The sequence below is a fragment of the Silene latifolia genome, unplaced genomic scaffold, assembly GCF_048544455.1.
Source record: "Silene latifolia isolate original U9 population unplaced genomic scaffold, ASM4854445v1 scaffold_411, whole genome shotgun sequence".
NCBI classification, from domain to species: Eukaryota; Viridiplantae; Streptophyta; class Magnoliopsida; order Caryophyllales; family Caryophyllaceae; genus Silene; species Silene latifolia.
In genome coordinates this window covers 46,116-65,748 of record NW_027413334.1, presented here as the reverse complement: position 1 = coordinate 65,748, position 19,633 = coordinate 46,116, and the positions used below count along the sequence as shown (strand labels likewise).

Below are 19,633 nucleotides of genomic sequence, written 5' to 3'. Positions count from 1 at the left end.
TCAAAAAAACAAAGAAACCGAATTAACAAAAAAAGGAAAGAGACAACAAATCTCAGGTTTGTTGGCAACCCTAATTCATCGTCTCCTCAATCGTCACTTTCCTTTCTCACTTACTCACTCAAAACCTCAATCTGCGCATCATACTCCATGTACTCTGATTAAATTAATCGCCGAACCCATATTTGTCGCTTCTTCCTAGTTGATCCACATGAAGGCCCCTAATACGAGATCTCAACTCCTCAATAATGATATGTGCAAGCTTGAGAGGTAGGATCAATACAAATTCATGTTTACAAAGATTCCGCTGTCTCCACACATGATAGAGACAAGCATTTATGGTTGCGTTGAGGAGATCAAGATGAACCTTGGTCCCTGTCCTCACCATTCGCCAATTCAGGAGGTCTCGGGTTGGTAACTTGGTTCCAATCCAATTCTCGACAAGTAAGAGGATGTCATTGTTATACGGGCATTCAAAGAACAAGTGATCCAAGCTTTCCTCCGCCACCCCACAAATACAATAGGTATCGATTTCAGAAATCCCTAATTTATGCAATTTATCGTTTGTATTCATGTTTCCATGATGATAAACTCAAGCTAAGAAACTGTGTTTTGGAATATTCCATTTACTCCAAACAAACTTAGACCACGACACTTCATTACCCTTGTCCCTGATATGATCATAACCTCTAACAATTGTATATTGGTGTTGTATATTGTTACTCCATATCTGTTGCTGATACGCGCACTACTACAAATCCAGGCAACTACAACGCCCCTTTAACAACGCTTATTCACGAAAATCACCATAAGACGTTGTAGAATGGATGGAGCGAATTTTACTAAACTTAATTACAACGGTTATGTGTTGATAACCGTTGTTATAGGTTTTAACAACGGGTCAAACTTGCACAACCGTTGTTAATATAAAAACTAATAACAACAGTTTACTCTGTAATACATTATAACCGTTGTTAATAATTTGGTGCAAAGTTAGTGAAAAGTAATTACAACGGTTATATATAAACCCGTTGTTAATACTTTTTAACAACGGTTTTCTAAGGACCCGTTGTTAATATATTCTCTAATGACAACGGGTTTATGTGTAAAAACCGTTGTCAATACTTTCCATAATATAAACCACACAAACACAGATCAGCTACAGCCACAAACACAAACCTAACACAAACACAAACATACACAAACACAAACACACACTTTCTCATTGTCTCTTTCTCTCTTTCTCATCGTCGCTTTATCATCTCCGTCACTGTTGTTGTCATCGTCTCTTACTTTCTCTAATTATCAGGTATCGCTTTATATGCATGGTTTTAGGTTTTGTCATCTCAGTCATTATTTTCTTTCTCTAATTATTTCATTTGCATGTGTTTTTATCGATCATTATTGTTCTTTCTCTAAGTATTATTCGCTTAATTAGTTTTGTCACTGTTGTTTTTCTGCGTTTATTAGCTTGTAAAACAAATTAAATAAAATAAAACAAAGAAGAAGATGATGGAGAGGAATGCATAATAAACTTAATTAATTAATATATAAATACATAAAAAATGAATTACATTGCTAAAAATGCAATTCTTAGATATGCATAGAGAGTCTTATTCTCTTCTATGATATCCATCCTCTCCTCCTTTGCTATTTGGAGGTTTCGTTTCGCAGTTGTTATATCATCATATAGCTGCAACATCTGCTGCTCCGTCAAGCCATTTTTTTTGGCGTCCTTGAGTGCGGTCCGAACGTCCTCAAGGTAGCTCTTGTACCTGCCCTCGATGTCCAGCAACCGGCGGATGAAACTCTTGTTGTACTCGGTCATAATGCATGTATTACGGATGGTATCATTCATTGTTGAAGGAAGTTTGGAGTTTGTTTTAAAGATTTAGGGTTTGGAGCAATTTAGGACGTGGAGATAGTGAGATAATGGAATGGTTATTGAGATAATGCATGAATTTATACTTAGTAATGTGTCGTTTGAGTTGTTTTTTAATTAATATATGTTTAAGAAGTTGTGCCATCATATCTGCTTCAAATCTTATAACCCTTCTCATTCCATATATTGTCCTTTCATATGCAGGGATTTGGCAGTAATAATGCATGCATCAGAATTATAAGGGGCAGTAATAATGCATGCATCTAGTAATATATAATTTAATTTTTTTTTTAAACAAAATCAACAACAACAGTTTTTTAAAAAAAAACCCGTTGTCTTTAGTTATAACAACGGTTTTTTCTACTATAACCGTTGTTATAACTTTCCCACCAAAATTTAGTCACACTTTTCACAACGGTTTTTTCTACTTTAAACCGTTGTTAATAGTTCTCACAACGGGTTACTTAGAAAAACCAACCGTTGTTAAAACCTTTAACAACGGACGCTTTAACAACGGACGCTTTTTTATATAACAACGGTTTTTAATCGATGTTATAGCCTGTATCTGTAGTAGCGGCGTCTCTAAATTTCAATTTGACCTGGCACACCATCCTCCAATACCATGAGGAGTTGGTAGTAGGAGAATAATCATGCCAGTCCACTCCTTTTAGATAGGTATGGTTCACCCATTTGACCCATAACAGATCAGCTTTGATATATATCCACCGCACCAACTTACCAACAGCAGCCTTATTCCATAATTTATCCTGATTAAGACCAAGCCCTCCTTCTTTGATGGGTTTGTAGGCCTTGTCCCAAGCAACTAGAGGGGATCTCATGTAGTCTACCCCTCCATCCCACAGAAAATTCCAGAAAACACTATCAATGTTGTTGATCACTCCAGTAGGCAGGACAAAAATCTGAGCCCAGTAGTTATGAAAAGTTTTAAGCACAGACCTAACCAAAATTAGTCTCCCAGCATAGGAAAGCTTCCTAGCCCCTAGGGCTCTTACTCTATTGACTATCTTATCAATCAGGGGTTTACAATCCTTGACAGTAAGCCTTGTAGTTTTAATTGGCACCCCTAGATATCTGAAAGGAAGTGCACCCTCAACCAGACCTGACACTTGCAGCGCATCTCTTTTTAGGCCCTCAGAGACCCCATTAAAATAAGCATTGGACTTGCCTTTGCTCATCTTGAGACCTGGAGAACTAGAAAAAGTGGAGAAAGTTCTTAATATAAGCATCATAGAGGGGGGGCATCTTCTTTGCAGAATAGTAAAAGATCATCTGCAAACATTAAATATGTGAGCTTCATAGGTTTACAGAGAGGATGATAATTGAACTGCCTAGTCCCATTAGTGTAATTTAAGAGTCTAGAGAGGTACTCCATGTATATGGTAAATAGTAAAGGAGATAAGGGGTCCCCCTGCCTCAGACCTCTCTGTCCTTTGAAAAACCCAAACATGCTTCCATTGAGATTAAGAGAGTAACTGGCAGTAGAAACACATTGCATAATCCAACCTCTAAAAACCTCAGAAAAATTGAGAGCCACCAACATTTGATCAAGGAAATGTCATTTAACTGTATCATAGGCTTTTTGGAGATCCATTTTAATCAAGCAACTTGGAGAAATAGCAGACTTATCATACAGCCTGATAATATCCTGGCATATCATAATATTTTCCATGATGCTTCTTCCATGTATAAAACCTCCTTAGCTTGAGTTTGAGAAATAAGATCTGGAAGAACAAGGGCCAACATGTTGCAAAGAATCTTAGATATGCATTTGTAGACCACATTACAACAGGTAATAAGCCTATATTCTAAAACAGTAGAAGGTATGTCCACCTTAGGAATGAGAGTTATGAGAGTAGCATTTATCTGTTTTAAAAGCTTGCCAGATTGAAAAAAAATCCATAATAGCATTGCTGACCTCCTCCCCTACAATATCCTATGTGTCCTTATAGAATTTGCTTGAATAGCCATCTGGGCCAGGGGCTTTATCATTGGTAATTTGGAACATGAAATTCTTTATCTCATCTAGAGTGATAAGAGCCATAATTACTGGGATATAATCCTCAGTACAGGTGCTCCCTTTTTCCACAATTCTATTACTTACTGCATTGCTTACATTCTTGGATCCCAAAAGAAAATGGTAAAAATGACTTAAGTAAACAGGGGAGCATCGAACTCAGAACTTCTTGTCACTATGACTTATACATTAACCACCGGCCCAAACAAATTTCTATACCATCGTCCACTTTACCCCCAAAGAAGCTTGAAAAAAAAAAACCTTCTCCAAAAAAGATAAGAGTCTGCCAATGTTGGAAAAAGAGTAGAATTCTGCTCTAACCACCAAAGACCCAAATACTACACCCGGGTCAATACCCATACTGAATACAAAACATGGAAAGAGCCTTCTCACAGGCATCAGATCAGTGACATTGATCAAATTTTGTTTTACTCTTGCATTTTTCGGAGGACAATGTAGAGCTACCAGGCCTACCAGCCGCTTATAAGTCTTCGTTCAAGCACATGAACAACAAAATGATGGCAGATGAATGAATGCCTTTAGATATGAATCATATGATATTGATGTTAAGAACTTCAAGCATGGTAAACAATAACTTTGGAAACGGATATTTTTTAATTAAGAGCCTAAATCATGGTACCAAGGGTGAGGGTGGCGGTGGCGTAACAATTGAAGAACAAACAGATTAAATTTGTGGACAGGGTGCAAAAAAATAATAAAATTACGGAAGTTGCGGATTTATGTTTATATAATGAGAAATCTGGTTCTAACATAATAATTTCTTGTGTAATTGGGGAAAATATACATAACACAAATTACTAGAAGTATTGAACCCATGACTTTGAACAAGGAAAAACTACACACAACCACTAGATCGACATAATTAATATGTCTCCCAATTACCCAAAATTACACATTTTTTTAACAAAGGGGATGCGGGTGCATCCCCTGCACCCCCTTCATAATCGCCACTGGTTTCGAGTCATTCACTGGTTGAGATAATTAAATTCTCGGTCGGGTCTGACAAAGAATCAGGTTGCATCGAATCTAGTTGAATAATGAATCGAATTGATCAGCTGGGTCAGATTTCAACATCTATTAGATTCCTACACTAAAATGAATCGAATTTTGATTAATTATATATTCGGGTCAACCTGGTCGAACCTGGTCATTTCAAGCTTCCGATTTTTTTCGAGTAGGTCGTTATCAAGTCATTCGCTAGGGGTCAGTTCGGATCTGTGCCAAGCTTACTTCGTATTATCTTCATCTTTTTCTTTTCTTACGTGACTGTTTTTATCCATACATGGTTTAGCCACTTTTCTGTGAGGTAATTTCGTACTAACGTGAAATAAAATCTATCTATCTATATTATCTATCTATAATACAGAAACCACTAGACACGTGGCAGTCCCACAATCACTCTCACATTGTATTTTCCCGCCTAACAAATCATATTAAGATAAACTTATCATAAAAAAGCCCTAAAAAGATACCAATATGATCTTGCTTAGCCGTCATCTTTACTTACCATGTATTAAGATAAATTTAAAAGATTTTCCCTTTAAAATATCTTTTCTTTTGGCAATTAATTTTGTTTCCGTATTAAATTTGATCTCTAATCATGACACAAGATTTATACAGTGTTTTACCCCCAAATTCTCAGATTTTATGAGTTATTTACTCTTTTTTTTCCTGTCACTTTAATTGCAAGATGACTTTTAATTTGTTGATTTATGATCTTTCATGAATTTGGTGCCTAAATTAAGCCCAACTTTCATGTAATTGTTTTGCAGGGTATTGCTAAGGATTAACATTATTGGTGTATGAATCAACGGGACTTTAAATCCAGTTAGCCTTCTAATTTTCATTTGATTCTTGATTTCAAATATGTATTTTTTTTACTTCTATTTAATCTACTCTGCAGTTTGCACATTTTTAATTTCAATTTTGCTGCAGGTTAATCATTATGTTCTCTAGATGTATGTAAGTTTTTATGTTTTTCTACGTTTTGAAGAGCCTTATATTGAAATTTGACTTGCATGGGCTCATCTTCTATCACATTATTCAGTAATTTTATCTACTCATTGTACAACAATGCTCCCTTAATTTCACTCAACAATTCGTCTTATTTGTTAATTTATGCATAAGACAATTTTAAACATGATGGGTTCATCCCATTTGTTATTGTGTTGGGTTGTGTTTAATTGAATTAAACGACGGAGGTAGCATCAATATGTAATTTATCAAGAGATTATAGAATGAGGTATGAGTCAAAGACACACTTGGTATGTATTTTAGTTCGTGGAACTTATCCCACTTCCCCTTAAGTTTTTACTTAAAAGGTTGGTCTACATAATCTTTGTTGTTAATATGTGTTCAATATACCTTTGAATGCTCGATGCTGCTAACCATTATACACCGCATTCATAAGTTACGAAATTCTGCTTCCAGTTGTGAACCAATTCAGGTTTATTAGGTTACTCTCGACATTGTTCACGTCAGGTTAGCCTTTTGTTTAATAAGTTATGGAATTTTTGACCCCCATTTTGCTCATTCCTACTTCTCAAGTTTAACATAGTGTAAATGTGAAGGCATGAAAGTTGAAAACCGCAAAGTTTGTACTTGATTCTATCATAAACAAAGATTTCTGAAGGCTACGCAAGGGTACTGATGTTTTCGTTGGCAGGTGTACATATAAATTTTGTACTTTTCCTCTCACGTTGGCAAGTGTACTTTTGTAAGAGACAAGTTTTAAGAGATTTTACATAAATTATCATAAAACGAGACCTTTTACTAATCACTTTTACCCTTAATAGAATTGTGTTTGGATCTGTTTATAATATTAGGGTTAAAACGCCTTATAAAAGACCAACACTATTTTTTTATGTATGTAAATGCAACTTAAATTGCAATTTGCTGGAGCTATTGTTGAACAAAGCGTCTTGTTTGTGACGGACACTAACCGTCACAAGCTGAAGACGGATAATGTCTCTCTCAAAATAAGGCAAGTGGGAGGGCAAGTGGGGGGAAATGGAGCACCCCATGGATAGTGTCACTTGCATATTGTGAGAGGGACACTATCCGTCTTCAGCTTGTGACGGATAGTGCCCGTCTTTAATGAGAATTTGTGTTGAAGCAATTTGCTGGAGCTATTGAAGTAGTGACTAATTTTTTGTTGAAAAAAGTTAATATACATGTACAATTAACTTGATATTGTCATTTTCATATTTACTTAAATAAACTAATTACTTAGTAAAGTACTCCCCAATCATTTGTTGTCCTATTACATTTTTGGATGTCTCAATCAATTGTTGTCCTTTCTATTTTAAGAATGAACCCGATGAGCAATTTGATCATTCCTACCCAATTTGTTCCATTTGTCATTTAGTAGTTGACTATCTCCCCTTTCCTTGATCTTTGTGCCAAAACCAAAGTATAATAACTAACCGAGATGGAGGGAGTAATTGTATGTGTATTGAGTGTATGAATGTTACTCCTACATCTTTAAATAGAAAGTCTGAAACTATGGGAAGTTGGCAAGTTTTTCTGTAAAACAAGGGCTAGCAAGCTAAGCTTTCCCCCTTCCTTTGTTATGGGTCGCGCGGAATGGCTTGGTACCTGCTTTTGAGAGCCTTTCTGCTGGTTTCTCAGGTTATTTGGGTATGTACTTTTTCCCAATTTATTTGGGTTGTTTTTCTCAAGTTCCATGCGTATTTGATAATTTATAACACCATATTATGTTATAAGAGTATTGTTATATATGAGGTATGATTGTATAAAAATTATTTAACGCTTTTACTGGGATTTTTTTGGTATGATATCAACGACTATTCAACCAATAGGTCAAAACCAATAAGTCAAGCTACAGTTTGAGTAAAAACGTAATGTAACAAAATTGTTTTATTTATCGCCATTCTGAAGATGTGTTTTTGAATAAGAAATTTTCCTTTTTCATGTTGAGCTAGATGTCATCATAAAAATTTGTGTTATTTACATCATTTTATTTCTTTTTTTTTTTCCTCGGAGGGTATCTGATTCTTAATTGGAAATAGAATATCGAAACTACTACATTATGAAATATACTTATGTACTATTTTTTGTGAAGAATACCTTAATGAAAGGTGAATAAATGATCGAGACCAATAGTGAAAACTGTAAACTAACAAACGAAATTAATATCTAAACTGAATGTAATGGCCAACACAAATTCTCATTTGTGGCGGCCGATATCCGTCACAAGCTTGTGACAAAATAAAACCCACATGAGAGGATAAAGATAAGTCATTTGTGATTCCCTATGCATTCTACTTTTTGTCTTATCTACCCATACGGGTGCCGTCACAAGCTTGTGACGGATATCCGTCACAAGTAAGACCTATTGAATGGCTAAATATGATACTAGACACAAAGCTTCACATTATGAATTTATTTTTTCTAAAATTCTTTTATATATTCCCGTGCAATTTTGCACGGGTTCTAAACTAGTTACATTATAATTGAAATTAAAATGGTCTATAGTTTTCACTTGCCAATTAGCGATCACTAGGTAATATCAGAGGCAGAGCTAGCCAATCGCACTTGCTTTCCAAAAATCGATGAACATGAAACCTTAGCATAAAAAAGACAACCAACGATATGAAACATGATCCATTTTGACGATAAAATGTCAACTAACAAAGGTCATTGACCTCACTGATTATATATTTAGCATACAAATTTTGAGAATGAGAACATTCATACAAAAGCATTTGTGCTTCTTTTTAAAGTAGCAATACACCGTAGAGAGCAGCGGACCAGGCAACTGCTCATATCATCATATGGTAATTGAAAGCCCAGACAAACGAGTACCAGTTTTACTACATCGATTTAGTCCATGATTTCAGCTTATACACAGCAAAGGGATTTCATAAAAAAAAAAAAAAACAGCAGCTAAAAATAATGAGAAAAAGTGAACCTTTCATTTACAAAATTACAAAATTATAACCAGCAACAAGATTGACCACATCGCTCCCAACAATAAACAGTCATCACATACCCACTGGTATTTACATCCTTTCTCAAATGCTTTTCCTATCCCACATCATTCTGTATCCTAAATATATATATCATTTTCCTTGGCAAGCATTGGGTGCCTAACACCTTTCAAATACGTGCCATTGCTCCTAACTCACGCTGGCTGATCACGGAAGTCATTTCCATCGGGTGTCATGCAGAGTCAAACACTAAAATAGCTCTAGTTCTTCTAAATTAATTGCACCATTACGATTATGGGATCAAGTCGAGCACTGTGAGGCTACCTAATGTTTAAGTAACTGATCACAGGTAACCCTAACCCATTGCTTCAAGATTAGAAGGGCTTTCGACCTACAGTTCCACAGCAGCCAGGTTCTAAAAGCATATTTTTATTATGTCTTCAAGCAATGCAGATGTCAGACTTGTCAATGTCCACTGGCTTCGCTGATAATGTCACTAGGATGGTAGTTAAGCCTTGGCAAATTTACCCAAACCAAATGACCCAACCCAAATGAACCTGATCAGAAAAGTACAACTCGAAATTGATCCAAACTCGATAGTGACCCAAACTAACCCAAAGGAATCCAAATAACCCAACTTAGAGGAGACCCAACCTGAAATGACCCAACCCCAACTAGCAATACCTGAAAGGACCAAATAACTGCACACCCATAAATGACATTACAGCAGAAGTGATCTGGGAATGACTTGTTTGCCAGCTAGGTCTGTGATACTCATGGTTCAAGTCTTGACAGTATCAACACTAACCTTGTGACTCCCTTTATCGCAATGTGACTAGGAGAGCAGTCCTTCAAGCAGTTGAAGGAGCGTCCTCTGCTTGATCCTCAATGTCACTATCATGGTGAGCTACGGAATCAACATAATAACCGGAAGTCTCTAGAGCATCATCGCTAAATTCCACAAGTGCAGACTCACCTAGAATGTCGTTAAGTGTATCAGTAGCACGATTCCCGTGGGGGGAATTGTCGTCAATGTTGTGTTGAAAATCAGCAGAATCAACGGCAATCCAGCCATCAGAAGAATCTTCAAGAGCACTGATCGCCACAACCGGAGTTCCAGAGCTATCTACAATATGTTCCCCAACAAGCTGGAACGTTATGCTTGCTGAAAGTTCAAGTGGCTTCATAAGCTCAAACCTGTGATCTGAAGTATGCTGCTGATTAAAGCGGCCTGGACGCTTGGAGCTTGTCTTGTAACAATCTCCGCAAAGGTCAAAACCCATCTTTTCCACACAGTCTTGACATCTGTATCTATCTCCCACTATGGGATACATCTGTGGAAGTCAAAACCAAGCAATGTTGTCAGTCAAGCTTTTCAAGTTCATTTCCACAAATTTAATTAAGTGAAACAACAGAAGCACAGACAATACAAGAAAAACTGAGAAAATTAGGTATTTGACACTCAAACACCATGTCTGGTTTTAAATAGACAACTTTCATGTATGCAGATTGGACTCAGATCTTGTAGCATTTGATTTTTTTGTTTTGTGTTTTATGGGTCTTAGATAATAGATAGGGAAGAGGATCCTCTCCATTACTTTTTGGTCCATTTGTTCTCTTGAGGAGTATTATATATTTATATCATATATTTCCATTTCACTCAGTTAAACTTTTCTTATCCGGTCGGTCGAGAAATAAATCTGGAACACAATAGGTAATGGACCTCCATTTTTTTTTTTTTAGAAATGGAGAGGATCCTTACTCCTTAGATAGCAAGAAAGTCTTCTTTAGCAATTGGACGGTATTCCTTTACACGGCAAAAACAAGTTCGGCAACTTCAACTTATTGTAGACTGTATTGCGAATTTAATTTACTTATTCAGTAGAAACTAGACTGGGCAAAATTGCACCAAAAATTGAGGACCCTGACTCGACCTAATTCAACCCGAACCGAATGTTTATTATTGCATACTTAACGCTATCCCTAAATAACTTGTTAACAACCCACCCGAAAATGACCCGAACCCGAAATGCCCGACCCAACCCAAATTCACCATAAAACAAGACAGAATGCACGACTTTAAAAAATGAAATGAGGCATACACATGAGGAACACTTGGAAAGGGGCATTTAAAACACCTCCCTGAGTTGTACATGTCAACCCATATGATATTCTTTGTAGTACTACATAAACAGCCAAAAGGAATCAAGGGGCTTACTCCACAATAATCACAGCCAGCACCGTGATGGACTTTTGAGCCATACTCCTTCCACCATGGTAAGAGATCCTCCTCACCCTTACATATTCTAAATTTTTTCTTGGAAGATGTTTCCGCATCACAACCTGACAGCAGGATGTAGTCAAGTCTCAGCTGGCGTAAAAAACAAATATCCAATCCCTTGACATATCATATTTGATAAAACTTGGTAGACTAGGAGATCGGGGAAAGGAAGAAACCTTGATGATTCACAAGGTTCCAAAGAGGCAAAGACCAATAATCTGTATTGAAAGATTTATTTTTTATCTTTGTGATGGAATGTCCCTGAATATAAATACTCCCTCCATAATGGTGTATTGGTGTGAAGTAACACTTCCCTTTTTGGGATGCTCTATTATGAAGCTCCCATTTCTATACTTAACCCGTATAGTACTGTTGTTTTTTTCTGTTAAAGTACCAAGATACCGTTATGATCAATGAGCTTTACAAAATAAACAGCTCCTTTCTACTTAACCTTTCTTGGATTCTTACAAAAAACTACTAAGCACAAAGCCACCCAGTCTAATTGAATTATTACAAGCCAAAGCAAGAGAAGACAAGTGAGTCGCATGAGTGCGTGACAGATCAGGTTTGATTTAGGTGATCACTTTCACTTCTGATCTCTCCTATCCTTAGGCCGGCTAAGCACTTCCCACCCATTTCCCCATAAATACTTTATGTTTATGTTATGTCACTTAATATATAAACAGGTTGTGCTTCTTACTGTGAAGTTAGAGTCATTTGATGCAATTCTTGACGCAACTTTCTTTATGAGTCATTCAAAAACAGCATCAACAGATTGTCGATTAACGGAAGACGGCATAATTTTAATCCCTTTATCCCTTCATTTGTGAAAGGCCTTTGGGCATTGAAATATAGGTGGTGTTATTTTATACAAAATGAAGCCATGCAACCTATCCCGCAACATCATTCTCCTTGTTTTTTTGTTGCTTCTGTTTTTATCTTCTTCACTCTTATATCCATTCCATCTTCTGTAGTCTTGTACTAAACTTCATCACATCAACCATTAGTACATAATTCGACCCACCTGTGACTCTGTGAGTAGTAGCCACAGGCCCACAACCCATAATGGCAGTGATGATGTCAAATTGTGGTACAGTTCCAGGCCATGTTGTTCACTTGTTCGGACTCGGTTAGTGGTATCTGACACAAGTGCATGTCCAAGTGTTGGATTCGTCTATTATGTGAAAAAAAAAATCATTTTTGGTCTAAATTGAAGTGTCCGAGTGTCTTACCCACATCCGAATTTCGAGTGTCCAATACGGGTAAGCGAGGTAATATTGAAGAGTCCGAGCAACATAGGTTCCAGGCATTGGGAGTTGAATGGCAACGGTGATGAGATTAAAGACGCTGAGAACGATGATTAGATGGTCATTTACTTCTAGAGAGTTCTAGAGTGGTTGAACTGAGAGTATTGAGATACTAAAGGAGGGGGTTACCGTGCAGCCAAAAATGAGAAATGAGGAATGAGGAATAAGGTTTTGGTATAAGTTGATACGCACAACATTGGTTTGATAACATACTTCAGATCCAAACTATATGTTTAAATCTCAAAATAATTGGTGGTAAGTGTATATAGTGAATATGTTTTAATCACTCGTTCATCTCCGTATGCACCCGTTGATAAGATGCTGATGAGGACAATGATGAGTTTTGTGAGTGACAGGGCACTAGGGCAGGCAAAAAATTAAAGCAAATGATGGATGCAAGTGCAGCTCCATCTGACGTGAACAGACCTTTGTAATTTCAACATTTCATCCCACAAAGATTAAGAGCTTCTTTTCTTCCAAAAAAAAAAAACTAACGAGCTGCAAAAGAACCACGTGGAGTTCTAACCTTCCGAATTGCAACCACAGATCCTGAGACATCACCAATTCAAATATTTGCAATAGAGTTTAAATCACCCATGCCAAGAGAACCAATTGTTAAGTTCTCACCCAAGGGGGTCAAAAGTTATTCTCCCATTCTACTTCACCAACTACGATAGAAGCTAGGGATGGAGAGGTAAAATGTATGTGCTTCATTACCTTTAAAAAGGCAATTGCCTTCAAGATTTGAAGTACAATCTCTGTTTTTTTGTTCATATAATTATGCAAGTCATGTCTAATTCGATGTCTGAAGCTAGCAAGTTCTGTGACATACATTCAGGTAGCCAATGGGCATCCAAGGTGAACCCATACGCTAGTTTAGATGCTCCATTCAATCATTTAGACGACTGAAGGTGTTTTATGTAGTACCGTCTTACCAAAATTGTTCTTAATTCTAATAGTTTACTTTGGATAAAGTAAAATAAGCAAACAAAAAATATATCATCCTCATCATCAACAACATTAGTGCCTCGACCCTAAAATGATATGGGTTCAGCCAGCATGAATCATCGTTTGAAACCGTTACGGAATGGTTGCATTAATAATACAAACTAAATAACTAAAGTAGGGGGGGGGGGGGGGGGGGGGGAGGTAAACACGATTAAAAAAAAAAAAAAAAGATAAAACAATAAAGCTACGAAAATCCTACAATAAGAACTTTAAAGTTTAAGGATAAATTATTTATAAAAAATTCAAAGTGTAATAATCAAACTAAAAGAAAAAAAAACATCAAATATTGAGGAAAACTACAGAGAAATGGTTTGCAAAGTCTGAAAATAACCCACAAAACCCAAAATCATAAATACCTCCATCATTGCATAATCAAGTTTTAAAGAAAAGTGAGAAAATAAGAAGCAAAACTTACAGAAAGAAGAATTATTATGCTGAAATGGCGACTTCATTTCTTCAACATTTCCTTTCCGTTCTGTATACTCATCAGGGAATCGCTCCTCCAAAAAGTTATTCAACTCCAAGCAAATGTTTGGGCAATCAGTTGGATGTGGGATTTCACAAACTCTACAAATGATTATTCCGTCTTCTGGAACCACAATGCAACCCTTACACAACACTGGCCACATAAGCATAAAAAGAATGTGCATCAAACAAACCATCGCCATTTGATCACTTGAAAGGCAGAAACATGAAGACATAATCCTCACAAATGAATAGCACTTGCACAAAATACAAGGTAACAAATGAATAGCACTTGCACAAAATACAAGGTAGTTAGGTACCATGTCCACAATTTAGAACGGCGGGGCGAAAAAGAAGTCGCTTGCAGGCTGGACAGAGCAAATCAGCACTTGAAACACTAGTGCTATTAGGTAAGTTAGCTGACAGATTATAGTCCTTAATAGCAGCTGGGGTAGGTATACAAAGCTGCGAATGATCTTCTTTTATAATACATGGGGCTGAAGGCATAACGGACAGACGACCTTCACCTTGACAAGATTTGGATCCACCAATGCTGTTGACATCTCGCCGAAGTTGCGGTGAGAAACAACCCCTCGCCTTTTCCTCCTCTGTAAAAGTTAATAAGAATCCTATATTATATGAACCATCCAAGGTGAAATGAAAAAACTGTACCTCAGACTAAATTCAAACATGGTGTATGAGATAAATCTGGATGCAAGATAACTAAAGTACAGAGCAAAAGCAACGTTTAAGATATCAGAAATATATTAAAACAAGCATGGTAATAGATGAATTCTATACAGAATACACAATAGCATAGTTGGCTCTTATTTAGTTCAATTTCATAATTTAAATGGAAAAATAATCTCCCATAACCTCCCATTACAAACTAAATGGTAAATTAAATCATTTAAATGGCTCTTATTTAGTCATATTGTTGTCCTCTTTCTCACTTAAATTCATGATTAATTATAGCTAAATTACCGTACAGACATAAAAAAAGTTCCAAACTTTATGACATCAACCCCCACTAAACATCTAACAGCCTTAACTAATTAGTTGTTTACTTCCCAATTATTACCGTTACATGTTCTTTTTTGCCATTTATTAGACGCTTGTTTGTTTATTTGTTGTCAAAACACCAAAAATCATTTCGACTAGAATAAAAAGCAAACAAAAATTGGTACTCTTCGTGAAGTCCTTTTCGTTCGACCATCCAAGCTGCAACAACCACGTTGCGCTTGCGAGGAGTTAAAAAACGCATAATGATAGCACATAACTTGGAAACATAATGGAAGCCACCTGTGCACCTACACTATTTCAAAAGACAGAGAAGCAGGCACCTGTATCACAATAAGCACAAGTCTACTCTCCCTATGTCTCCACATGACCACAAGTCATAACTCATAATCATAAATCCTATCCCAAAATCATGCCATTAAATATCTACCGATAAAGGATACTTATATTCCAATAGGTACAAAAACTCTCAAGAGTAGCTGAATAATATGGCCGTTAAGGCTGACATCTGACAGATACTGTCAATAGTGTTGGTTGCTATACGACTGATAAGGCTGATGACAAAAAAACGACCCAGACTACAATGCCAGAACATACAACTGATATGAGTGATAGAAAAACAAGCTGCAGTGAATCGTTCCATTGTCAGCATCATAGTTACACTCTCGTTACTCGCCACGGATGCCGCACCTTAATATCATGCCAAAAAGCGACCAAGTTTAATCATCTTAATGCAGTTATTGATGGGTAAACTATACATCATGTAGCACATTATAAGGACAACTAAACAGCATCGATGTAAGCAAGCATTCATAGAAAGGACGAAATGTAAATGAATATAATGTCCTTTGGTTTTGGCACAAAGACCAAGGAAAGAGGAGGGGGCGAATTATTAAATAACAAGTGGACCAAATTGAGTGTGAATGATCAAATTGCTCATTAAATGCATTCATAAAATAGAAAGGACAACAATTGACTCAGACACCCCATAATGGAATAGGACAACAAATGACCGGGACGGAGGGAGTATTATTCATCACGAGTTTGGTATAATGGTAATTCTTACAAATGTATGTTTAAAGCAACATCAACTAGAAAAGGTTAGTCGAGGTATTTAAACTAAGATTTTATAAAAATCAGATAAGCAAGCTTACCAAGCATCTGCTTTTCTCTTCTCCTATAAGCAATGGGATACATCTTTACAAGTAAGAAATGTAGCACTTCACAGATAGTAGGAAAGTAATGATACGAATTCCTACAAATTGGGCAATGAGACGTATGACCTGGATCCATAGATATGTGGACACACCAAAAGCACGAAACGTGACCACATTCTATCCAACAAAACAAGATAGATTAGTTCAAAATGCGAAATTTTACAACTTTCAAGAAAAAAGTTTCCAAACTACAAAATGACGTACCTAACACAATGGGTTTATAGAGGAGATCCCTACAAAATGAAAAGCTGGGTGTCAGAAACTTTCACATCAAACAAGAGTACAAAAAAGCAGAATCTATATACGGAGTATTTTTTTTCATTTTTCAATAGAAACGGTAAGGTTATCAACAAATGACATTAAAGTACAATTATCAAATTCGTACAGACGTCATATGGTAGCATTACGAGCCACATGAACAACAGCTGAAGTTACCCCGAATGACAAAATAACAGGTCATTGTCTGACTTTGGTCATGGTGAATTAACAAGCATGAGTACTGGCATCAAATATATATATATATATATATATATATATATATATATATATATATATATAGAGAGAGAGAGAGAGAGAGGCAAGATCCGGTGAGTACACCTATATTTTTGAGTCCTATGAGTCCACTTATGTATCACACGTTGTACACAAAAATATCACGAATTGAATAACAATATAATATCTAAACTTAACAATCAAAAGAGGTTTGCTACTGGGATTCTTATTGGGTCATCAGGTTTTGTTTACTTTATTTGCGACTACCTGTTTTTCATCACCCTCTATTTTCTAATTCAATTTATCCACCAGCTTTCACGCAGTCTCCTATATTGCATTTTTTTCCCGAGTATAATTTTGGAAAAAAAAAATTAAAAAATCCCGGTAGCTAACGTAATATGGAAAATATGTTAGCACTTAGCATCGTACTTCAATTTTTTAGATCTTTCAATTCAACACATTAAACGTCAAGATTTTGAGCTCGAAAATGAAGTGAAAAGAAAGGATGAACTGAGAGGGAGTTTGAATCAGTAACATCACGACTAATCATTTGATTAATGGTCTTATGGCCTAAGATTTGTCGGTTAGACTACTAATCGAAGGTAATGCTTTACATACTTAGCTTTTCATATCATTTCTTAGTCCGTCTGAACAGTTATCCTAGACAAGTGATTAATGCACAAATTTTTTTTAGTGATTGAAAGTTTCTGTAATCTTTTTGTGGCTTTATGTAGAATCTCTCCGAACAGTTTTCGGGGTTTACACCCTTTACTAGGACTTGGAAAAAAAAACACTAGCAACTCCATTAACCAGGAGTGCAGGACAGAAGATCCGTGGTTTTGTGGCTATATGTAAAATCTCTTTTAGTTTTGGGTGAAAGAGAACTATCTAACTGTGACAGGATATGACAATAATCGAGATTAGGTTGGGCTGATAGCCGGAAAGAGAATAGACAATGAAGATGGTGAAAGGCGGAGTTAGGTACAGTGGTGTGATATTGTATAGTATAACTCGTGATATTGTTTAGTACAACAAGTGGTATTGTTTATTATAAGGTGTGATATTGTTTTGTATAACTTGTGATACTATTTTACTGGACTCACAACTCAGATACAATATCACAAGGTTGTCTAAACAATATCACAAAAACTTAAAAAAAAAAAAAAAAAAAATGGTTCATAAAAAAAATCGTGATATTTTTGTGTAGAGCGTGCGATACATAAGTGGACTCACGGACTCAAAAATATCACACTTATACTCCAAAAAAAAATTTGTTATCTTCTGTGAATATCACAAACTTACAATGTATCACACGTTATACTAAACAATATCACAAATGAAAAAAAAAAGTTCTTGAAAAAAAAATCGTGATATTGTTTTGTAATACAATATCACACGTTATACTTAAAGAATATCACAGACCTTACACCAAAAAAAAAAAAAAAAAAAAAAATTTTGAAAAAAAAAATTTTTTGAAAAAAAATTTGGAAAAAAAAATTCGTGATATTGTTTTGTGTAGTGCGTGATATTGTTTTATGGACTCATGGACTCAAATATATAGGTGGACTCACCGGATCTTGCCTCTATATATATATATATATATACTAAAACAATAGTGCACCAATGCATCTTACATCACTGAAAACACGTAAACACGCTGCAAGCTAGAAGATCCATCATCCTCATTTCAACCAACAAAACACCATATATCACGATCTTGAAACAAACAGGAACCCTATCACAAACCTACTAGCGTGCATGTTAGTAGCACACTCTTTAGTTCTAACAATCTCAAATCTCAATCATCAGCTGGCTAACCTGAGAGTCAACATAAAGACCCCTATACGACTCTTTAGTTTATCCATCTCAACCCTCAGCTGGCTAAGCTATTTGGCAACATAACAACCCCTAAACAACAAGGTGAGTACCCATTTCTATCAACGGTATTACTATTAATTATCATCATTCACCAGGACCACATGTGAGATTCAATCACCATAAGACAAAACAACACCAAATCCATCAAATTTGGCAGGCCTTTTGAATCGATGTTAATTCAACACCACCTCTGTCTTACAATAAGATTCATACATTCATTTTCAGGCCGTCTCACAATAAGGTCAAATCTATTATTTTTGACCCCACGTATTTCTCAGCTTGCATTTTCCTCCGCACATTTTCTCACTATACAATATCAGAAAATCAAATTAACAACCAGTACATTCTAATTTCATCCTATGAATGAATTCCGCAATTGCAACAAGAAGAATAAAACGATTAATTTCAATTACGACATCGATTAATTAACGGATGATAATTGAATCGAAAGAGGGACGAAAATTAAAAAATCATACAAGCAGACACAGCAAATGAAGGAATTGGAGATAGCTTCATCCTGCTGTTCTTCGCAATTGATCAAATCGACATCTTCCATGGTAGAAGAAGATTGAATTAGATTAAAAATTGGGGAAATCCAAGGAAAGCAGAACCCTAAGAAAGAGAATATCATACAGAAACAGTAAAAGTTGGCAGGCAAGAACACAAAGTAGGACAATCAATCATATTATATAACTAAAGGAGGTTTTTTTTTTTTTTCTAATTATATTATTAGCATTAGAATTAATTAATTATTTACAATTTTTCTATTATAATTAGGAATATAATTTTCCTATTAGAAATGAGAATTAATTAATTATTTTACCATTATCCTACTAGAAATAGAAAATAAATTAACAATTTATTAAGGCTTTTTTTTCCCTAATTATACTATTAGAATTAGGAGATAATAATTATTTTAAAAAATTCTATTATAATTAGGAATATAATTTTCCTATTAAAAATGATAATTAATTAATTATTTTACAATTTTATTATTAGAAACGGGAAATAAATTAATTATCTACAATTTATTAATATTAAAAAATTATTCATTAGTATTTGTTCACTTTTTATTAAA

At 35.6% G+C, this 19,633-nt stretch overlaps 1 protein-coding gene across 1 annotated transcript; it reads right to left on the bottom strand.

Moving 5' to 3' along the window:
- Positions 1 to 8,698: 8,698 nt before the first annotated feature.
- LOC141639482 (E3 ubiquitin-protein ligase PRT1-like) lies at positions 8,699 to 19,222 on the bottom strand (the record flags this gene model as incomplete). The annotated part of the gene is made up of 8 exons (XM_074448595.1): positions 8,699 to 10,221; positions 11,106 to 11,230; positions 13,899 to 14,102; positions 14,269 to 14,556; positions 16,123 to 16,302; positions 16,390 to 16,418; positions 19,032 to 19,104; positions 19,189 to 19,222. Coding segments are annotated over 8 exons (1,416 nt in total), but the record flags the coding sequence as incomplete, so codon positions are not given.
- Positions 19,223 to 19,633: the final 411 nt, after the last annotated feature.